Source organism: Moschus berezovskii, chromosome 15, assembly GCF_049115385.1.
Source record: "Moschus berezovskii isolate FMDL1 chromosome 15, NW_MosBer_1.0, whole genome shotgun sequence".
NCBI lineage: Eukaryota > Metazoa > Chordata > Mammalia > Artiodactyla > Moschidae > Moschus > Moschus berezovskii.
Genome location: NC_142474.1, coordinates 52630509 through 52647589, shown reverse-complemented (window position 1 = coordinate 52647589; position 17081 = coordinate 52630509). Strand labels below are relative to the sequence as shown.

General features: G+C 43.4%; 1 protein-coding gene across 1 annotated transcript in view; it reads right to left on the bottom strand.

Moving 5' to 3' along the window:
- The window catches only part of HACD1 (3-hydroxyacyl-CoA dehydratase 1), a 28922-nt gene extending 15466 nt beyond the window's left edge, over positions 1 to 13456 (bottom strand). Inside the window, exons 1-4 of the mRNA XM_055429461.2 lie at positions 13077 to 13456; positions 1516 to 1633; positions 1323 to 1341; positions 1153 to 1241 (exon numbers count right to left, since the gene is read on the bottom strand). Coding sequence (XP_055285436.1) covers positions 1153 to 1241; positions 1323 to 1341; positions 1516 to 1633; positions 13077 to 13333 — 483 coding nt within the window. The 5' untranslated portion in view covers positions 13334 to 13456. The remainder of the gene's footprint in view (positions 1 to 1152; positions 1242 to 1322; positions 1342 to 1515; positions 1634 to 13076) is intronic.
- Between the last annotated feature and the right edge of the window lie 3625 nt (positions 13457 to 17081).

Here is a 17081-nt window from a genome sequence, read left to right as displayed (position 1 = left end):
TTTATTTATCTGTTGGACTCCCGCTCTTAAATGACAAGGCAGTCTGAATGAGGGCCTGATTATCTACGTGTACGTGTGTGTCCACGGCCATCTGCATGGCAGGCACTGATTAGGGACAAGGTGAGTGAAAGATTCTAGTAGAGAGGGCTGAAGTGTACAGCAGTAAAGGGCAGAAGGTCAGCAATCTGTCCCCGTGCAGACTGGAGGCCATGAGCCCCGCAGGCCACGGAAGGGAGGTTATGTGTCACCAGAAACAGAGAGGACAAGTCAGGCATCTGAGGAAAGGAGAGGAGGCCAGAGAGCTGTCCTCAAGTAGACAGGAGGCTCCAGAGGCTGTCAAGCAGGTCAGGAGGGCCCATGTGGGAAATGCTTCTGTCATGGGTTTAAGAGGCCCAGTGGCTTGAAATGCTAAACATGGTGTTTGTCTAAAAGGCTTTAAGCCATTAATTAGACTCGAGTCTCTCTGCTGTCATGCTTCAATAAGTAGCAAGCTTATTTTTCTCTAAGTTCCTTAACCCTTCTAACTTTTAATTGAGTCTCTTCCAAGTATTCAGAGCTACAGAACTAGATTAACTATGTGTGTCTCTAGCTACAATGCTTGATGCTAAATGAGGAAAAAGGAACTGTTTATACTCACAACTTCAATTACGCACTCAAACACAATACACACAACTTCAACGGAAAAGAAAACTCTCATTTCACTGTGTGACAGAATAGGAACATTTTACTTCATTTTATTTTACTTATTTTTTTAATTTTTTATTTTATACTGGAGTACAGCCGATTAACAGCACTGTGGCTGTTTCAGAGCAACTCAGCCATACATACAAATGTATCCATTCTCTCCCAAACTCCCCTTCCCCTCCAGGCTGCCACATAACACTGAGCAGAGGAACACTGGTTTTAAAAACTGCAAAACTCCAGAGGAGAGTTTATTATGGCTATAAAAATGCCAGTTGGGGGGTTTGCTGGTGTTTCAAAGCCATTCTATGAATGCGCTAAGTCAATGCACAATCCCACTTACATCCAAACCCAACCCTTCTTTGGCCAAGGGGTCTGTTTCCTGAAATATAGTCAGGTTAATATTTTGGGTTCCTGATAATAAAAAAGCTTTCCTGCTGGCTCAAGGAGACGGAGTGTCGTGTCACTTACTGGTTTTATACTGTGAGTAACGAGCCACACCATGAAGATTCTTGAACTCACTTGGACCCCAGCCACAAGCACAGAAGTAGGTACAATTCCTTAAAAAGAAAAACAAGTCAACCACTGCCCCAAATGCAATCTCTGCCAAACATAAAAATCAAAAAAAAAAAAAAACTCACCAATTAAACAGTGGACTATCTGTAAGCAAACAAACAAAAAAAATCACATGTCAATAGCATAAAATAAATCCCTGTCACCACTGGTTTTAAGTGAATCTATCGGTAGTAAGTAATAAGCAAAATTCTGATTCTGCTCCAACAGACATACTTTCAAATAAATATGATATAAAAACAAGCATCGTTGAAAACTTACCTCAAGCAAGGCAAATGTCTGGAAAAATTTAAGTGTCTTCTGAATACTTTTATATAAACCTTTGTGTGTTCCTTTTTCCATGTAAAAACGTACCATGGCAATAGCTAGTACCAACCACCTAGAAAAAAGAAAAGCATTTTATAAAGCTCTATCAGAATGAAGTCTCCTGAATCCTGAAAAGAGATGTCATAACTTATACAGTACTATCATGTATGTGTTAATATGCTCAGTTCATTATTCTATTTTCAAAAACCCATAGGAAGAAATGACAAACATCATTTTTACACTGACTCCTCAAGGAAATAAACAGGAGCGGGTAGCCCTTCCCATCTCCAGGGCATCTTCCCAACCCAGGAATCAAACCTAGGTCTCCTGCATTGCAGGCAGATTCTTTTACCAGCTGAGCCACAAGGAAAGCCCAAGAATAGTGCAATGGGTAGGCTATCCTTTCTCCAGCGGATCTTCCTGAATCGAACTGGGGTCTCCTGCATTGCAGGTGGATTCTTTACCAACTGAGCTATCAGGGAAGCCTGCATTCAAGATCAGCTACATACAAATGTCAAACAATGTGCACTGTATTTTTGGTTTCAACAGATAAACTGACAGACTGAAGAAGTAGGTTTCTCTACCAAAAATGAAGTTATTATAAAGTATTTCATAATTATATAAAGATTTGATGTAAAGAGCTGTGTGTACATAAATATGTATTTTATACAAATACATAGTTATAAGTAAAAGTCGTTAATAAGAACCATTAATGTTTTTATAATTTCCATTAAATATAAACAATTGTGGTGCCGCAGAAGGAATACATATAGAAGGTCAGATGTAAGCCTGCTTTTATAACCTTTATAAAAATTTTTATTTATTCACTTATTTTTTATTTTTGGCTGTGCTGGGTCTTTATTGGTGTATGCAGGTTTTCTCTGGTTGTGATCAGGGGCTACTCTCCAGCTGTTGTGCACAGGCCTCTCACTGCACTGGCTTCTCTTGCTGTGGAGCGTGGGCTCTAGAGCATAGGTTCAATGGCTGTGGTGTACAGACTTAGTTGTTCACAGCATGTGGGATCTTCCCAGATCAGGGACTGAACCCATGTCTCCTGCATTGGCAGGCAGACTCTTAACCACTGAGACACCAGGGGAAGCCCCAAGCCTGATTCTAAAACTAGTGGTTACCAAGTGGGAAAGGGAAGGGGAGAGGGATAAGACAAGAATAGGGGGTTAAAAGACACAAACTACTATGTATAAAATAAACAAGGAACAAGGATATATCATATGACACAGGGAAATACAGCCATTGTTTTATAATAACTTCAAATAGAGTATATTCTATAAAAATATTGAATCACTATGCTGTACACCTGAAACTAATATTGTAAATCAACTATACCTTTTTAAAAAAGGGTGCATTTTCAAAAAAGAAAAAATGCACATCCCCACCCCTTTCAGCTTGGTGGTGGTTTAGCCACTAAATTGAGTCTGGTTCTTGTGACCCCATGGACTGTAGCCCACTCAGCTTCTTTGTCCACTTATACATTAAATGTAGCTGTGGTGAATTAATGGTACTGTGGTGCTGGAGAAGACTCTTGAGAGTCCCTTGTACTGCAAGGAGATCCAACCAGTCCATTCTAAAGGAGATCAATCCTGGGTGCTCATTGGAAAGACTGATGCTAAAACTGAAACTGCAATACTTTGGGCACCTCATGCGACGAGTTTACTCACTGGAAAAGACTCTGATGCTAGGAAAGGTTGGGGGCGGGAGGAGAAGGGGACGACTGAGAATGAGATGGCTGGATGGCATCACCGACTCTGTGGACATGAGTTTGAGTGAACTCCGGGAGTTGGTGATGGACAGGGAGGCCTGGCGTGCTGTGATTCATGGGGTCGCGGAGAGTCGGACACTACTGAGCGACTGAACTGAACTGAACTGAACAAACACAAATCAAACCTGTGGACACCAGATTTCTCACCAGTCAGATACTCAGTCTCCAAGAGTCCCTGATAAGAGGTCATTTTTTTCCATTACAATTACAAAAGCACTTTGAAGTTTAAAAAAGTTGCATCACCTGTAACTTTCAAACATCTTTAATACACTCATGGAAATGACTAGCTGCCCCAGGCTTTCAGAAACAGTGGTTTCCAAAGTGACTAGTTAAATGGATTTATGAATTATAAAATTATTACACGGGCTTCCCTCGTGGCTCAGAGGTTAAAGCGTCTGCTCCAATGCGGGAGACCCAGGTTCGATCCCTGGGTCAGGAAGATCCCCTGGAGAAGGAAACGGTAACCCACTCCAGTATTCTTGCCTGGAGAATCCCATGGAGGGAGAAGCCTGGTAGGCTACAGTCCACGGGGTCGCAAAGAGTCGGACACGACTGAGCGACGGAACGGAAAATTATTACACAGTTTCAACTTTTTAATTAAAAAGCACTCATAAAATAGACAAATGGCTTAAAGGTGCCTGTGAATAAATGACTGATGGAGTGGGATGAAAAGCAGATTAAATAGAACAGTGAGAAAATAGTAGAACAGCACTTCAACCCTGGGAATGTTCCCTCCTCAGCACAGAACAAGTAAAGAACAATCACTCCCTGGTGAGAATGACATGAAATCAGGCAAATGTCTGAAACTATCACAAAGACCTTTGAAATGTAGAAGTATTAAAGTAATAGCAAGTACACTTTTAGAGTGCTTTCAACGTTCTAGACACTGTCCTCTCTCTCTCTATATATACATATATATATATATATATATAGTTAACATATTAATATTTCATCCTCACAATAACCCTATGAGGTAGCAACTACTATTATCCTATTTCACTGCTGTGGAAACAGGAGAAAGGGCCATAGGCCAGTCAGCTGGGACCTAAACCCACCACTCATCTCACAGTCTATGCTCGTCAACTACTCCGCTGTACTGGTTGGGCCCTAAGTATATACTGTACCTGGAGTGCTGTGCTTAGTCACCCAGTCATGTCCAACTCTTCACAACCCCATGGACTGTAGCCCGCCAGGCTCCTCTGTGCATGGGATTCTCCAGGCAAGAATACTGGAGTGGGTTGCCATGCCCTCCTCCAAGCGATCTTCCCAACCCAGATTAAACCCAGGTCTCCCTCATTGCAGGCAGATTCTTTACTACCTGAGCCACCAGGGAAGCCCAAGAAGACTGGAGTGGGTAGTCTACCCCTTCTCTAGGGGATCTTCCTGACCCAGGGATCAAGTGGGGGTCTCCTGCACTGCAGGGAGATTCTTTACCAGTTGAGCTACCAGCCTGGGGATATTAGCTAATCATAAAAATATATGTATTTAAATTGTAGTAATTTTTAAAGTTATATAGAGTGTTAATTTATACTCAGATATTTCAGCTGATAGTAGTATGCTATCAGAAAAGTTTGAAGGCCATTGTTCAAAACAAGATAATCACCATGCAGAGACATCTAAGGACTTATCCTAAGGCTTAGAGTAAGTTCATGGTGGAGGTCTCTTAAAGCCCATTGCTGTTCCCTTTTTACTACACCATGGCTTCCTGGATTCAGCTCATGGTTTCACCCCACACTGGACCCAACACTCAATCCTGTGCTGGGTTCATCTGAGCGTGCTCATCTGAAGGATGTTTTTGGTACCTTCCAGTTTAAAATGTTATGATTTTCAATATCCTCAATTCCAAGGCCTTATATGACTTCTAGTAAGAAAACAATCTTCATAAGTTGTTTTAATTTGGAGCTTCCCTGGTGGCTCGGGGTAAATAACCTGCCTGCCAATGTAGGAGACATGGGTTTGATCCCTGGACCAGGAAGATACCACATGCACAAAACAAAAATTATTACCCTACCAAGAATTCATCAGAAGATTCATCGAGATGGAAAGTTTTCTATATTTTTAAAAGCATGATATAAAAATCCAAGCATTAACAGTAACACATTTTACTGTTGTCCCATAGGTGGCAGTATTGTACCAACTATTAATAGCACAGTATTAGGAAGACTACCACCACTAACCTGTTGGAAATAAAAGAAATGAACACTCTAGGGTTATACAGGACCATGGAATGATCTATGTTAACCTCTCACCTGTTTTTCAATAAATACAGCCAGAGGCTCATCTGAACTAATCCATTCTCACCTCCTAAGCCCTCCATCACAAAGGGTGAGGATCAAAATTTCTCTTACAGTCCCTACATTTAAGTAACCCTGGACTGCTAAATCCATCAGTTGAGTCATTATAATTTAAAATATTTCCAGAAGCAACTAGAGCTGCTACAATTCGGAATTCTTTTCTGGAAAGTTTTCTTAAAAAATATTTCAGAGCGATCAATTACACAAATATGAACCCAGACACTTTCAGTCCTTAACAAAACACTCTCTTTGGAAAATATAAATACGTGTTCTACATGTAGAAGGTTTCTTACATGCTTGATTCATTTATTTATTCATTCAGCTTCAGTATCAACGTTTATTGCTACACCAGGTACTGTGCTAGGTCCTGGGGAATTAAAGATAAGACATAGTTCCAGTAAGTGGAGACAACACAACAGTGCAGCAAGAAGGGAGATGTATAATTTCTTAAACACCTTATGGTACTCACTAAACTCCTTCTCACGCACTATGGCTGTGATGACCCTAAAAAATCTTACTGAAGGTGGAGCTCTCTCTTCCAGATGTCTTCTGGTGCCTCTTTTTCTCCTAATATCTCTTGGAGACCACCTGCTTTTTTAAGAACTTGGTTATCTAAACCTATATCTCCTACTTTTTTTAATATCAACACTACTTTAAAAAATTTTATGAATTTCAAACATATACAAAGGTGCAGAGCATGAATGAAGGGTGTAGAGCTGAAACTCCAATACTTCAGCCACCTGATGCTAAGAACTGACTCAATGGAAAAGATCCTGATGCTCGGAAAGATTGAAGGCAGGAGAAGGGAACGACAGAAGATGAGATGGTTGGATAGCATCACTGACTCGATGGCCATGAGTTTGAGCAAGCTCCGGGAGTTGGTGATGGACAGGGAAGCCTGGTGTGCTGCAGTCCACGGGGTCACCAAGAATTGGACACGACTGAAGCACCTCATGCGACGAGTTGACTCACTGGAAAAGACTCTGATGCTGGGAAAGGTTGGGGGCGGGAGGAGAAGGGGACGACAGAGAATGAGATGGCTGGATGGCATCACCGACTCTGTGGACATGAGTCTGAGTGAACTCCGGGAGTTGGTGATGGACAGGGAGGCCTGGCGTGCTGTGATTCATGGGGTCGCGGAGAGTCGGACACGACTGAGCGACTGAACTGAACTGAACTGAAGCGACTCAACAGCAGCAGCAAGCAACTGAACTGAACTGACAGCATGAGTGGTTACTATGAACCCTGTTTCCCACTGCCCTGCTTCAACCAGTACCATCTTTTAAATTCTTTTAAATTCATGTTATTTTTTGACCACAAGGTATGTGGGATCTTAGTTCCTGGATCAGGGATTGAACCTGTGCCCACTGCAGTGGAAGCACAGTCTTAACCACTGGACCACAGGAAGACCCAACCAGTATCATCTCACAAATAATTTTGTTTCATCCAAACTTCTATTCACTTCTCTCCCCACAAGCCTTCCTGTCTGATTATTCTGAATTAAATCTCATACATCCTATAATAAATGCTTAATGATGTAGTTCTCAAAGGTTTATTTTCCATAAACAGAACCAAAACAGCACTATCCCATGTGAAGAACTGAATGAGAACTTCCTCAACCACAAAACTTAGAGTTAAGATACAACTGTCTCAGAATTTTTAAAAATCATAATTGGGGGAATTCTCTGGTGGTCCAGTGGTCAGGACTCAGTGCTGCCAACACAGGGGGCATGGGAGTGACCTGGATTGGTGAACCAAGATCTCGTGTACAATACAGCCAAAAAAAGAAGAGAAATCATAACTGAAATAAAGATTCATTCACTGTAATTAGTTTCTATGTCTTTTATGACTATGTCGATCTATACATTTTGCCTCCTTTCATCCACCCATTCATCTCTTCTCCCTTCTCTTTCTCGAAAACTTTATCTGTTGAAGACATTGAGTGGTTTGAATGGATAAAATGCACTATTTACAATAGCCAGGACATGGAAGCAATCTAAATGTTCTTTGGGGAGAGAGGTGGGAGGGGGGTTCAGGATGGGGAACACATGTACACCTGTGGTGGATTCATGTCAATGTATGGCAAAACCACTAAAATACTGTAAAGTAATTAGCCTCCAATTAAAATAAATAAATTTATATTAAAAAAATTAGTGTTCTTTGACAGATGGATGGATAAACAAAATATGGAACATATATACAATGGAATATTACTCAGCCATAATGAAGGAATGAAATCGGGTCATTTGTAGCAATGTGGATGGACCTAGAGTCTTACAGAGTGAAGTAAGTCAGAAAGAGAAAAACAAACATTACATATAAATGCACATATGTGGAATCTAGAAAAATGGTACAGATGAACCTATCTGCAGGGCAGGAACAGAGACACAGACATAAGAGTGTGGACCTGTGGGCACAGAGGGTGGGGAATGAACTGGGAGAGTAGGATTGACATATATATGCTACATTGCATAAAATAGCTAGCTAGTGGGAAGCTGCAGTATAACACAGGGAGCCAGGCTCTGTGCTCTATGATTACCTAGAGGAGTGGTATGCAGGGGGTGGGGGTGGGGGGTGAGAGGGAGGTTCAGGACAGAGGGGATATATGTATACATATAGCTGATTTATTTTGTTGTACAACATTATAAAGCAACTATACTCAAATTAAAAAAAAAAAAAGCTGTCACAGATCCACACATGGATTCATCCTCCCCAGGAATAAAATGTATGTCAATTACTTAACATGTTGAGAAATGTACGTGCCTGAACCTTGGGTCTGGTGCTCTGCTAACATACACCATGTACACAGTGAGAATATCTCAGCTTCTGCACAAAGTGCACTTTCCAATTCACCACTAGGAATAGTAATTATCATTTCTAAACACCCACTGTGTGTCAGGCAACTCTGCCAACCACTCCATATCCACTTAATTCCTTGTAATAATCTAGCAAAGTAGTTGTGTTGTTCCTTTGACAGATGAGAAAACCCAGTGTCAGAGAGGTCATGAAACTTATCTGAGGTTACCCGGCTAAAAAGGGGTGAAAACATAACCTTCAATTATCACCTTCCCGTACTGCTTACAGGTTAGAATCCAAACATGTTAGCGAAGCATGTCAGGCCAGGGCAGGTTACCCGTCCATCTTTCTTTCCCAGCCTATGCTTCAGACCCACTTGTTTTCACCCCAACAGCATGTCAAGTGGTGTACCCTAACTCCTGCTGCTTCCTCAACCCTGCCAAGTAAATCCTGGTCATCCTCCAAAGCTCAGTTAGAATGCAATGGTTACACACACACACACACACATACACACACACCTTTCTCTGATTCTCCCTACCTACAGACATGACACCTCTGCAGAAAACTTACTTCATCCCGTCTTTTATTGCAATCTATAAATGTCCCTGGTAACACTTCTCCAAGCACAGGTCCTAAAATATTTAGCTTTTGTCTCTCACTTGACCTAAGACAATGCACAAATACATTCAGGCTTCAAAAGTGTTTGTGACAAAACAAAAAAGAAGAGAGAGAAAATGCTTCTAGCCAAGCATCTATTGTGAACAAGTACCATAAAAATCCTCACATCCTTTAAATTACATTATTACTTAACTAAATTAATTACATCCTGTAGTTCTACTCTGGGAATTCATCCTAAACAAGTAATTCAAGAGAAACAAATTAAAGGATAATATCATTAGAGGCATGATTTGGACTATTACTGTAACTTAACTATTCACTTTTACATAACTATGAAAAAGTGTAATTTTGAAAACTATATGGAAATATTTGGTGAAACAGTACATGAAAACTGAATATCCAATAGAGTAGAAATTGTAACTACAGTACTCTATAACATCAGTACATTCATTTGCTCGACAAATACTGGGTTGGCCAAAAGGTTCCTTTAGGTTTTTCTGTAAGATGTTCTGAAGAAACTCAAATGAACTTTTTGGCCAACCAAATATTTCTTGAGAGTTTCACGGAGCTAACATTGTATAGGGTCTGAGAAGCAGACCAATAAGCAACAAGACAATTTAGTAAAATTAATTGTACAGTTATATGGTAACAAGTATGATGGAGGAAAATAAAGCAGGCAAAGGGGTAAGGAGTGATTTGTAAGCAGCTGCTACTTAAATGCAGAGAAGGCAATGGCAAGCCACTCCAGTACTCTTGCCTAGAAAATCCCATGGATGGAGGAGCCTGGTAGGCTGCGGTCCGTGGGGTCGCTAAGGGTCAGACACGACTGAGCGACTTCACTTTCACTTTTCACTTTCACACATTGGAGAAGGAAATGGCAACCCACTCCAGTGTTCTTGCCTGGAGAATCCCAGGGACGGGGGAGCCTGGTGGGCTTCTGTCTATGGGGTCACACAGAGTTGGACACGACTGAAGTGACTTAGCAGCAGCAGCAGCAGCTACTTAAATGAAGACAGCCAGGGAAGGCCTGCCTGAGTATGGTAATTTGAGTAAAAGTCTGAACAAAGTTACTCTCATGAGACATTACAAGGAAAAATGAAAAGTCATGCTGAGCTTATAGAATTAGGCAATTTCTTTTTTACACTTATGTAAAAATTTCATTTCTCAGATATTGTTTGATTTCAAAACTACTACCAAAAAAATCAATAAACCTTCCAAAGTTCTGCTAAAAGTGAAAAAACCAAGCAAATAAACGAAAAGAACCTCTGCATTAGCAGATGTAAGCTATTACATATAGACTAAATAAACAAGGTCCTGCTGTATAGCACAGAGAACTATATTCAATATCCTATGATAAATCATAATGAAAAAGAATATACAAAAACAGAATGTCTATATGTGTGTAACTAAGTCACTATGCTACAGAGCATATACAGCAGAGATTGGCACAATACTGTAAATCAACTAAACTTCAATTTTAAAAAAAATCAGTTGCTAAGATCCTAAATCTTAAATGTTCTCCATCCCAAAATAAACAAGGCAACTATGTGAGGTGACAGATGTGCTAACTAATCTTATGATGAAAATCATTTTGTAATATATACATATACCAAGTAATACATCAAGCAATTGTATTGTACACCTTAAACTCCCAGTGTTAGGTGTCAGGCACAACTCAAAAAAGCAGGAGGAAAAAAAGCAGGCAAAACAAAAAAGAACCTCCAAACCACTCAATGTACACGTGTGTGTCCCACTTTGAATACCACAGCTTTGCCAACCTCATCTGCACAAGGTCTGCACTATGTCCCTTCAATTAAATCGGGAAGCTTCATTGCATCTCATGCCTATTTTCAGAACTCATCTCACTTGAAATATCCACCCTCTACATATGGAAATCCTATTCTTTCTTCAAATCTCAATGCCTCTAGAAAGAGTTAGTTATATGGAATTCCATTTCTACTCCCCTTGCCTTTGAACAACTGGGAGACAGATAAGTTTCCAGGGAAGCAGTGATTTTGCTGAGCCAGGTAGGAAGGCCAGGAATGAAGTTTGAGAACACAAGGGAGAGAACATTTAACTCTGCTCCAGGTGGGGTAAGACACCCAGAAAACTTCAAAGAGGTGACTTGGTTAAAAGTCATGGCAGGAACACAGGGAATATTATCCACAGGATGACAGCCTGAGCAAAGATGGAGAGAGCCGTGAAAATAAAATTGCACAATGTTTTGAGGGCACAGTTGAATGAGAGGAGATACCAAAAGCAATAAAACTGGGAAAAGTAATCAGGCAGATATTGCCTTGAATGACAGCCTAAATCCCTTCCATTATAGTGGAGGTAATGCAGAGTCACTGAAGATTTTAAACTGGAGTTATGCATTGATCTTCATTTTTTCATGCGACGAATTGACTCACTGGAAAAGACTCTGATGCTGGGAAAGGTTGGGGGCGGGAGGAGAAGGGGACGACAGAGAATGAGATGGCTGGATGGCATCACCGACTCTGTGGACATGAGTTTGAGTGAACTCCGGGAGTTGGTGATGGACAGGGAGGCCTGGCGTGCTGTGATTCATGGGGTCGCAAAGAGTCGGACACGACTGAGCGACTGAACTGAACTGAACTCGGCCTTCACAAGGGAAAGTGGCCTGGAAAGGAAAGGGAGAGCAGTGAAGTTAACAAATGGCAGGCTTCCCCAGTGTTTATTAACTGGATGAGACCAGCACAGTAGAGACAATTTTTTTCAGGCTGTAGCACACAGTGGGGACCCAACTGTTCTCCAGTAGCTTGTGAATCAATTAGTTTTCTTTTTCAAGATTAGAAAACTTAAGAGTGGAAAGCAGAAGTAGCAGGGCTCTGGAGTCAAACTGACTGGGCTGAAGTCTAAGGCTGACACTTAGTGGTTGTGTGAACTTGAGCAAGTTACTTAATCGATTTGTGCCTCAGTTTTCCATTCTATCAAAGGTAACATCATGTGCCCCTCACAGTAGTAGAGGACCAATGATGACAGATTACACCTAGATGGACCGACACAGTGCCTGCCCCACAGTTAAGTCCTCGTTAGGCATTAAGGACATAATAAGTACTCAGCACTGTCTCAAATCATTTATTAAATCTCGGTCAATCACAGTTTTCTGTAAGCCCTAGAGAAAGTTTTCGATATTAAGCTTTCCCCCCACATTTCCAGAGGTTAGTAATACTTCGTGGGATAACAGAAAACAGCTTTTTTTTTTTTTTTTAAGGCAATGCCATTGAGAAATGGAAGAGCATTTCCCAGCAGGTTTTTAAAAGTCACTGCGGCAGCTCTTTGCATAGCTACGATAGTCATTGTGTAACCTTAACTTGTAAATCGCACTCAAAGCCAGAAATAAAAGTACAGAGTATCAATCACGGAGCCACAAGATCCTGGACACAAGTGCCACGCTCAGATCCCGCAGGGTATTTGGAAAATCGTCCCAGGTAAGAAGCTGTCGGGCGTACTATTACTTTAAAAAAATCGCAGACAGGAGCAGTTAGCAAACTCTGCCCAACGATCCGGAGCACGAGGTTGTGCAGTCCAGGGGCCGGCGACCCGGAAAGCGGGTTGGAGCCGCCCTCCGGACAGCTCCGGGCTCGGGGGCGGCGGGACCCCGGCGCTTCTTCACCAGCAGCGGCGGCGGTGGTGTCCGGGCGGGGGCCGCCTCCTCCGTGGGTCGGCCCCGCATTCCTGCCCAGGTCTATACTTAACCTCCGGCCCGCGCCCCGCGGCCGCCGCGCGCGCCGTGCACCGTATTAGGCAATGCACGGCGAGCACGGCGCGGCCCCCCCGCCCCGCTCCATTCAAGCCCCGAGGCGCAGCGCCCCTCCCCCCACGACCGCCGCCCGCGCCCCCTTCCTGCGCCGCACGCACCCCCGCGCCGCGACCACCCAGCTACCCGCGCGCACGCGCACCCTGCCCCTCGCCGCCCCTCCCGGGAGCCGCGCGCGCTCCGCCAGCGACCAGAGCGCGCAAAGTCGGGGGCGCGGCGGCGCGGGGAGGGCCCCCCTGGGCGCACGTACCCCGCGGTCATGGCGATGTTATAGAAGGTGAGCCAGACAGTGGCCAACAAGCCCAGGCGCCTCCGCTTGCCCACCGCCTCCCTCTCCTCGCTCGCCTCCGAGGCGCCGCCGTTGGTGCCGTCCTCCTCGCTGGACGCCATGGCGGCCGCGCAGCCGGGGGACGTGGACGAGAGGGGCAGGGGAGCGGGAGGGGACCCGGCCCAGCGCGCCGCTGAAGCGCCGCCGCCCGCTGCCGCCGCCTCCGTCAGGCGCCCCATGTGCCGCGCGCAAGGGGCTCAGCGCCGCCAGACCGGCCGCCCGTAGTGGGAGGAGCGGGCGCCCCCGGCCGCCGCCCCGCCCCCGGCCCTCGGGAGCGCGCGCGCCCGAGGGCCTGGCCGCCTGGCCTGGGCGCAGGGGCGCGGGGGTCCTGGGAGCCCCTGGTTGCAATCTCTCGCCCCCCTACCGGGGAAACCTCGCGGACTGGGGAACCTCGTCTTAGAAACGCCGGGGAAGTCTTGCTAGTGCACGGGCGCCTTGCTAGTGCACCGAGTCTAAACGCACCTGGACTTGGCGTAGCCCTGCCCCGCCCAAGACTTTTGTAAGATGAATTTCTGGATGTGGAGAGGGGCCTAGGTATCTTGCCGCCAAAGACTCAGTCTTAAGAGATTCTGGGGAAGGAGCACCCACTTCACCCTGCTTCGCTTTTCACAGCCAGTGGAGCAAGTATTTGGGGGCGGGAGGTGCAATCGGATCTCCCCACCTGCGTGGATTCCACTGGAGCCAGGGATCTAAGGGTGATTGCAGTGCAGCGCGGAACACAGGATGTCAGGGGGAAACAGGACGTGAAAAGATATCAAAGGAAAAAAGTTTGAACAGAGAGGCAGTCTATAGCTGTAAAGCTAACAAGAATCCTTCCCGTAGGAAACATAGTATCCCACTGTTATCCACTATATCCCTAAAAAAAAAAAAAACAAAAACCCACTTCCTCCAGATACACATGCTCCTGACAGCTCTTCCTCTTTCCTCCTAAAGCACACAGTTAAGAAGACAGGCTCTGGAGTCAGATTACTGAAATTCAACCCCCAAATTCCTGGCTCCACCAGTCTTAGTAGCTGTGTGAACTTGGGCAACTAAAATCTCTTCATACCTCAATTTCCTCAGTGAGAATAAATTAAAAACCTACCTCGTGGGGTTGTTGTGAGATTTAAGTGAAATCATTCATGTAAACCACTCACAGGCCTGACAGTTTGAGTCACCCAAAATCAGTGTTATCACTGTTGGGACAACTCCGGGTTCGGTTCATCCAATGAAAGAAATGCTGCAGGGGCCAAGGAAACCGATCTGCTTGTTAGGTCATTCTTGGCTTCCCTGCTGGCTCAGTGGTAAAGAATCTGCCTGCAATGCAGTAGACGCAGGAGGCCTGGGTTCAATTCCTGGGTGGGAAAATCCCTTGGAGAACGAATTGGCAACTCACTCCAGAATTCTCCCCAGGAAAATCCCATGGACAGAGGAGCCTGGTGGACTATAGTCCATGAGGTCGCAAGAGTCCAACAGGACTGACTGAGCACTCTCTCCAGCTACGTGGAACCTGAGCCAGACCTCAGGGAGGAGGGGACCACCGGAAAACCAGAAAGACCAAAGTTGGACCTATGTTCTGAACTGGGTTCTGGCCACCCAGGTGGCACTTCCAGCCTGATACAGGGAACTTAGACATAATTGAGGAAGACTTTGCAATAGGGGAGGGGGAGTCTGAGGTGTGTCTGGGGAAGAAATATTGACTGAAAATTGTCCAAGTTTGATGAAAACTATGAACTAGTGTGCAGAGTACATCATGAGAAATGCTGGGCTGGAGGAAGCACAAGCTGGAATCAAGATTGCTGGGAGAAGTATCAATAACCTCAGATATGCAGATGAAACCACCCTTATGGCAGAAAGTGAAGAACTAAAGAGCCTCCTGATGAAAGTGAAAGAGGAGAGTGAAAAAGTTGACTTAAAGCTCAACAGTCAGAAAACTAAGATCAAGGCATCCAGTCCCATCACTTCATGACAAATAGATGGGGAAACAGTGGACATAGTGGCTGACTTTATTTTTTTGGGCTCCAAAATCACTGCAGATGGTGCTTGCAGCCATGAAATTAAAAGACGCTTGCTCCTTGGAAGGAAAGTTATGACCAACCTAGACAGCATATTAAAAGGCAGAGACATTACTTTGTCAACAAAGGTCCATCTAGTCAAGGCTATGGTTTCTGCAGTAGTCATGTATGGATGTGAGAGTTGGACTATAAAGAAAGCTGAGCGCCAAAGAATTGATGCTTTTGAACTGTGGTGTTGGAGAAGACTCTTGAGAGTCCCTTGGACTGCAAGGAGATCCAACCAGTCCATCCTAAAGGAGATCAGTCCTGGGTGTTCATCTGTAGGACTGATGTTGAAGCTGAAACTCCAATACTTTGGCCACCTAATGAGAAGAGCTGACTCATTTGAAGAAACCCTGATGTTGGGAAAGATTGAGGGCAGGAGGAGAAGGGGATGACAGAAGACGAGATGGTTGGATGGCATCACTGATTCAATGGACATGGGTTTGGGTGGACTTTGGGAGTTGGTGATGGACAGGGAGGCCTTGCATACTGCAGTTCATGGGGTCGCAAAGAGTAGGACATGACTGAGCAACTGAACTGAACTGAATGAACTAGTGTTTTTAAAGGTATTTACATTGGAAAAGAATAAGTAAAACAATTTTCAAGTGACGACATTGTATTATTAGAAAAACCTAAGGAATCCACACCCAAAAAAGCTACTGGAACTAGTTGCAGGATACAAGGTCAATGCTACAAAAATCAGTTAATTGAAGAGTAAAACTATATAATACTTACCAGCATCCAAAACCATGAAATATAGAGTGATGAATTCAACAAAACACATGCAAGACCTATACCCTGAACATGATAAATCACAATTAAGAGAAAGTAAAGACCTAATAGGAGAAGGAAATGGCAACCCACTCCAGTCTTCTTGCCTGGAGAATCCTGGGGACGGGGGAGCCTGGTGGGCTTCCGTCTATGGGGTCACACAGAGTCGGACACGACTGAAGTGACTTAGCAGCAGCAGCAGCAAAGACCTAATAAATAAGTATTACAGCTTCATGAATTGGAACTCAAATTGTTAAACTGTCAGTTCTCTGCAAATTCCAGCAGAATATTTCTTTAATTTGACAAGATAACTCTAAAATTTATACAGAAATGTGTAGGAAAAACAAAGTTGGAACATGCGCATATCTCTTTTCAAAACTTAGTATAAAACTAGTTTCCAGGACAGTGTGATAGGCACAAGTTTAGATATATAGATCAATGAATAAAGTCCAGACCCCATACATATAGTCAACTGGTTTTCAACAAAGATGCAAAGCTAATTCTTTTTAACAAACAGTGCTGAAACAACTAGACACCACATTAAAAAAAAAGAAAGAAATGCTTGACCCTTACCTTACACCTTAGACAATTATTAATTTGATGTGGGTCATAGACCTAAACATAAAAGGTAAATCTCTAAACTTCTAGAAGGAAACAGCAGAATCTTTGTGACCTTGGGGAAGGCAAAGATTTCTTAGATACAACAACTAAAAAAAAAAAGCATTAATCATAAGAAATATGATTGAACTTCATCAAAATGTAAAACTTCTGTTATCCCAAAGATACCATAAAAAAGTGAAAATATTCACAATATATGTATCTGACAAGGAACTTGTATCGAAACTATATTAAGAATCCTTATAACTCAAGAATACAATAACACTTTTTTAATTAGCAAAATATTTGAATAGACACATCACAAAGAACACATGGAAATAATAGCACAAGTGAAGATGTTCAATCTTTTTGTCATTAGGGAAATGCAAATTAAACCCACAGTGAGACATCACTACATCTAGTATTTTTAAAGGTTGGTAAGGATCCAGAGCAACTGACATTCTCATTTATGGCTAAAGAGAATACTACTTTGGAAAACAAATTGTCAATTTCTTTAAAAGAT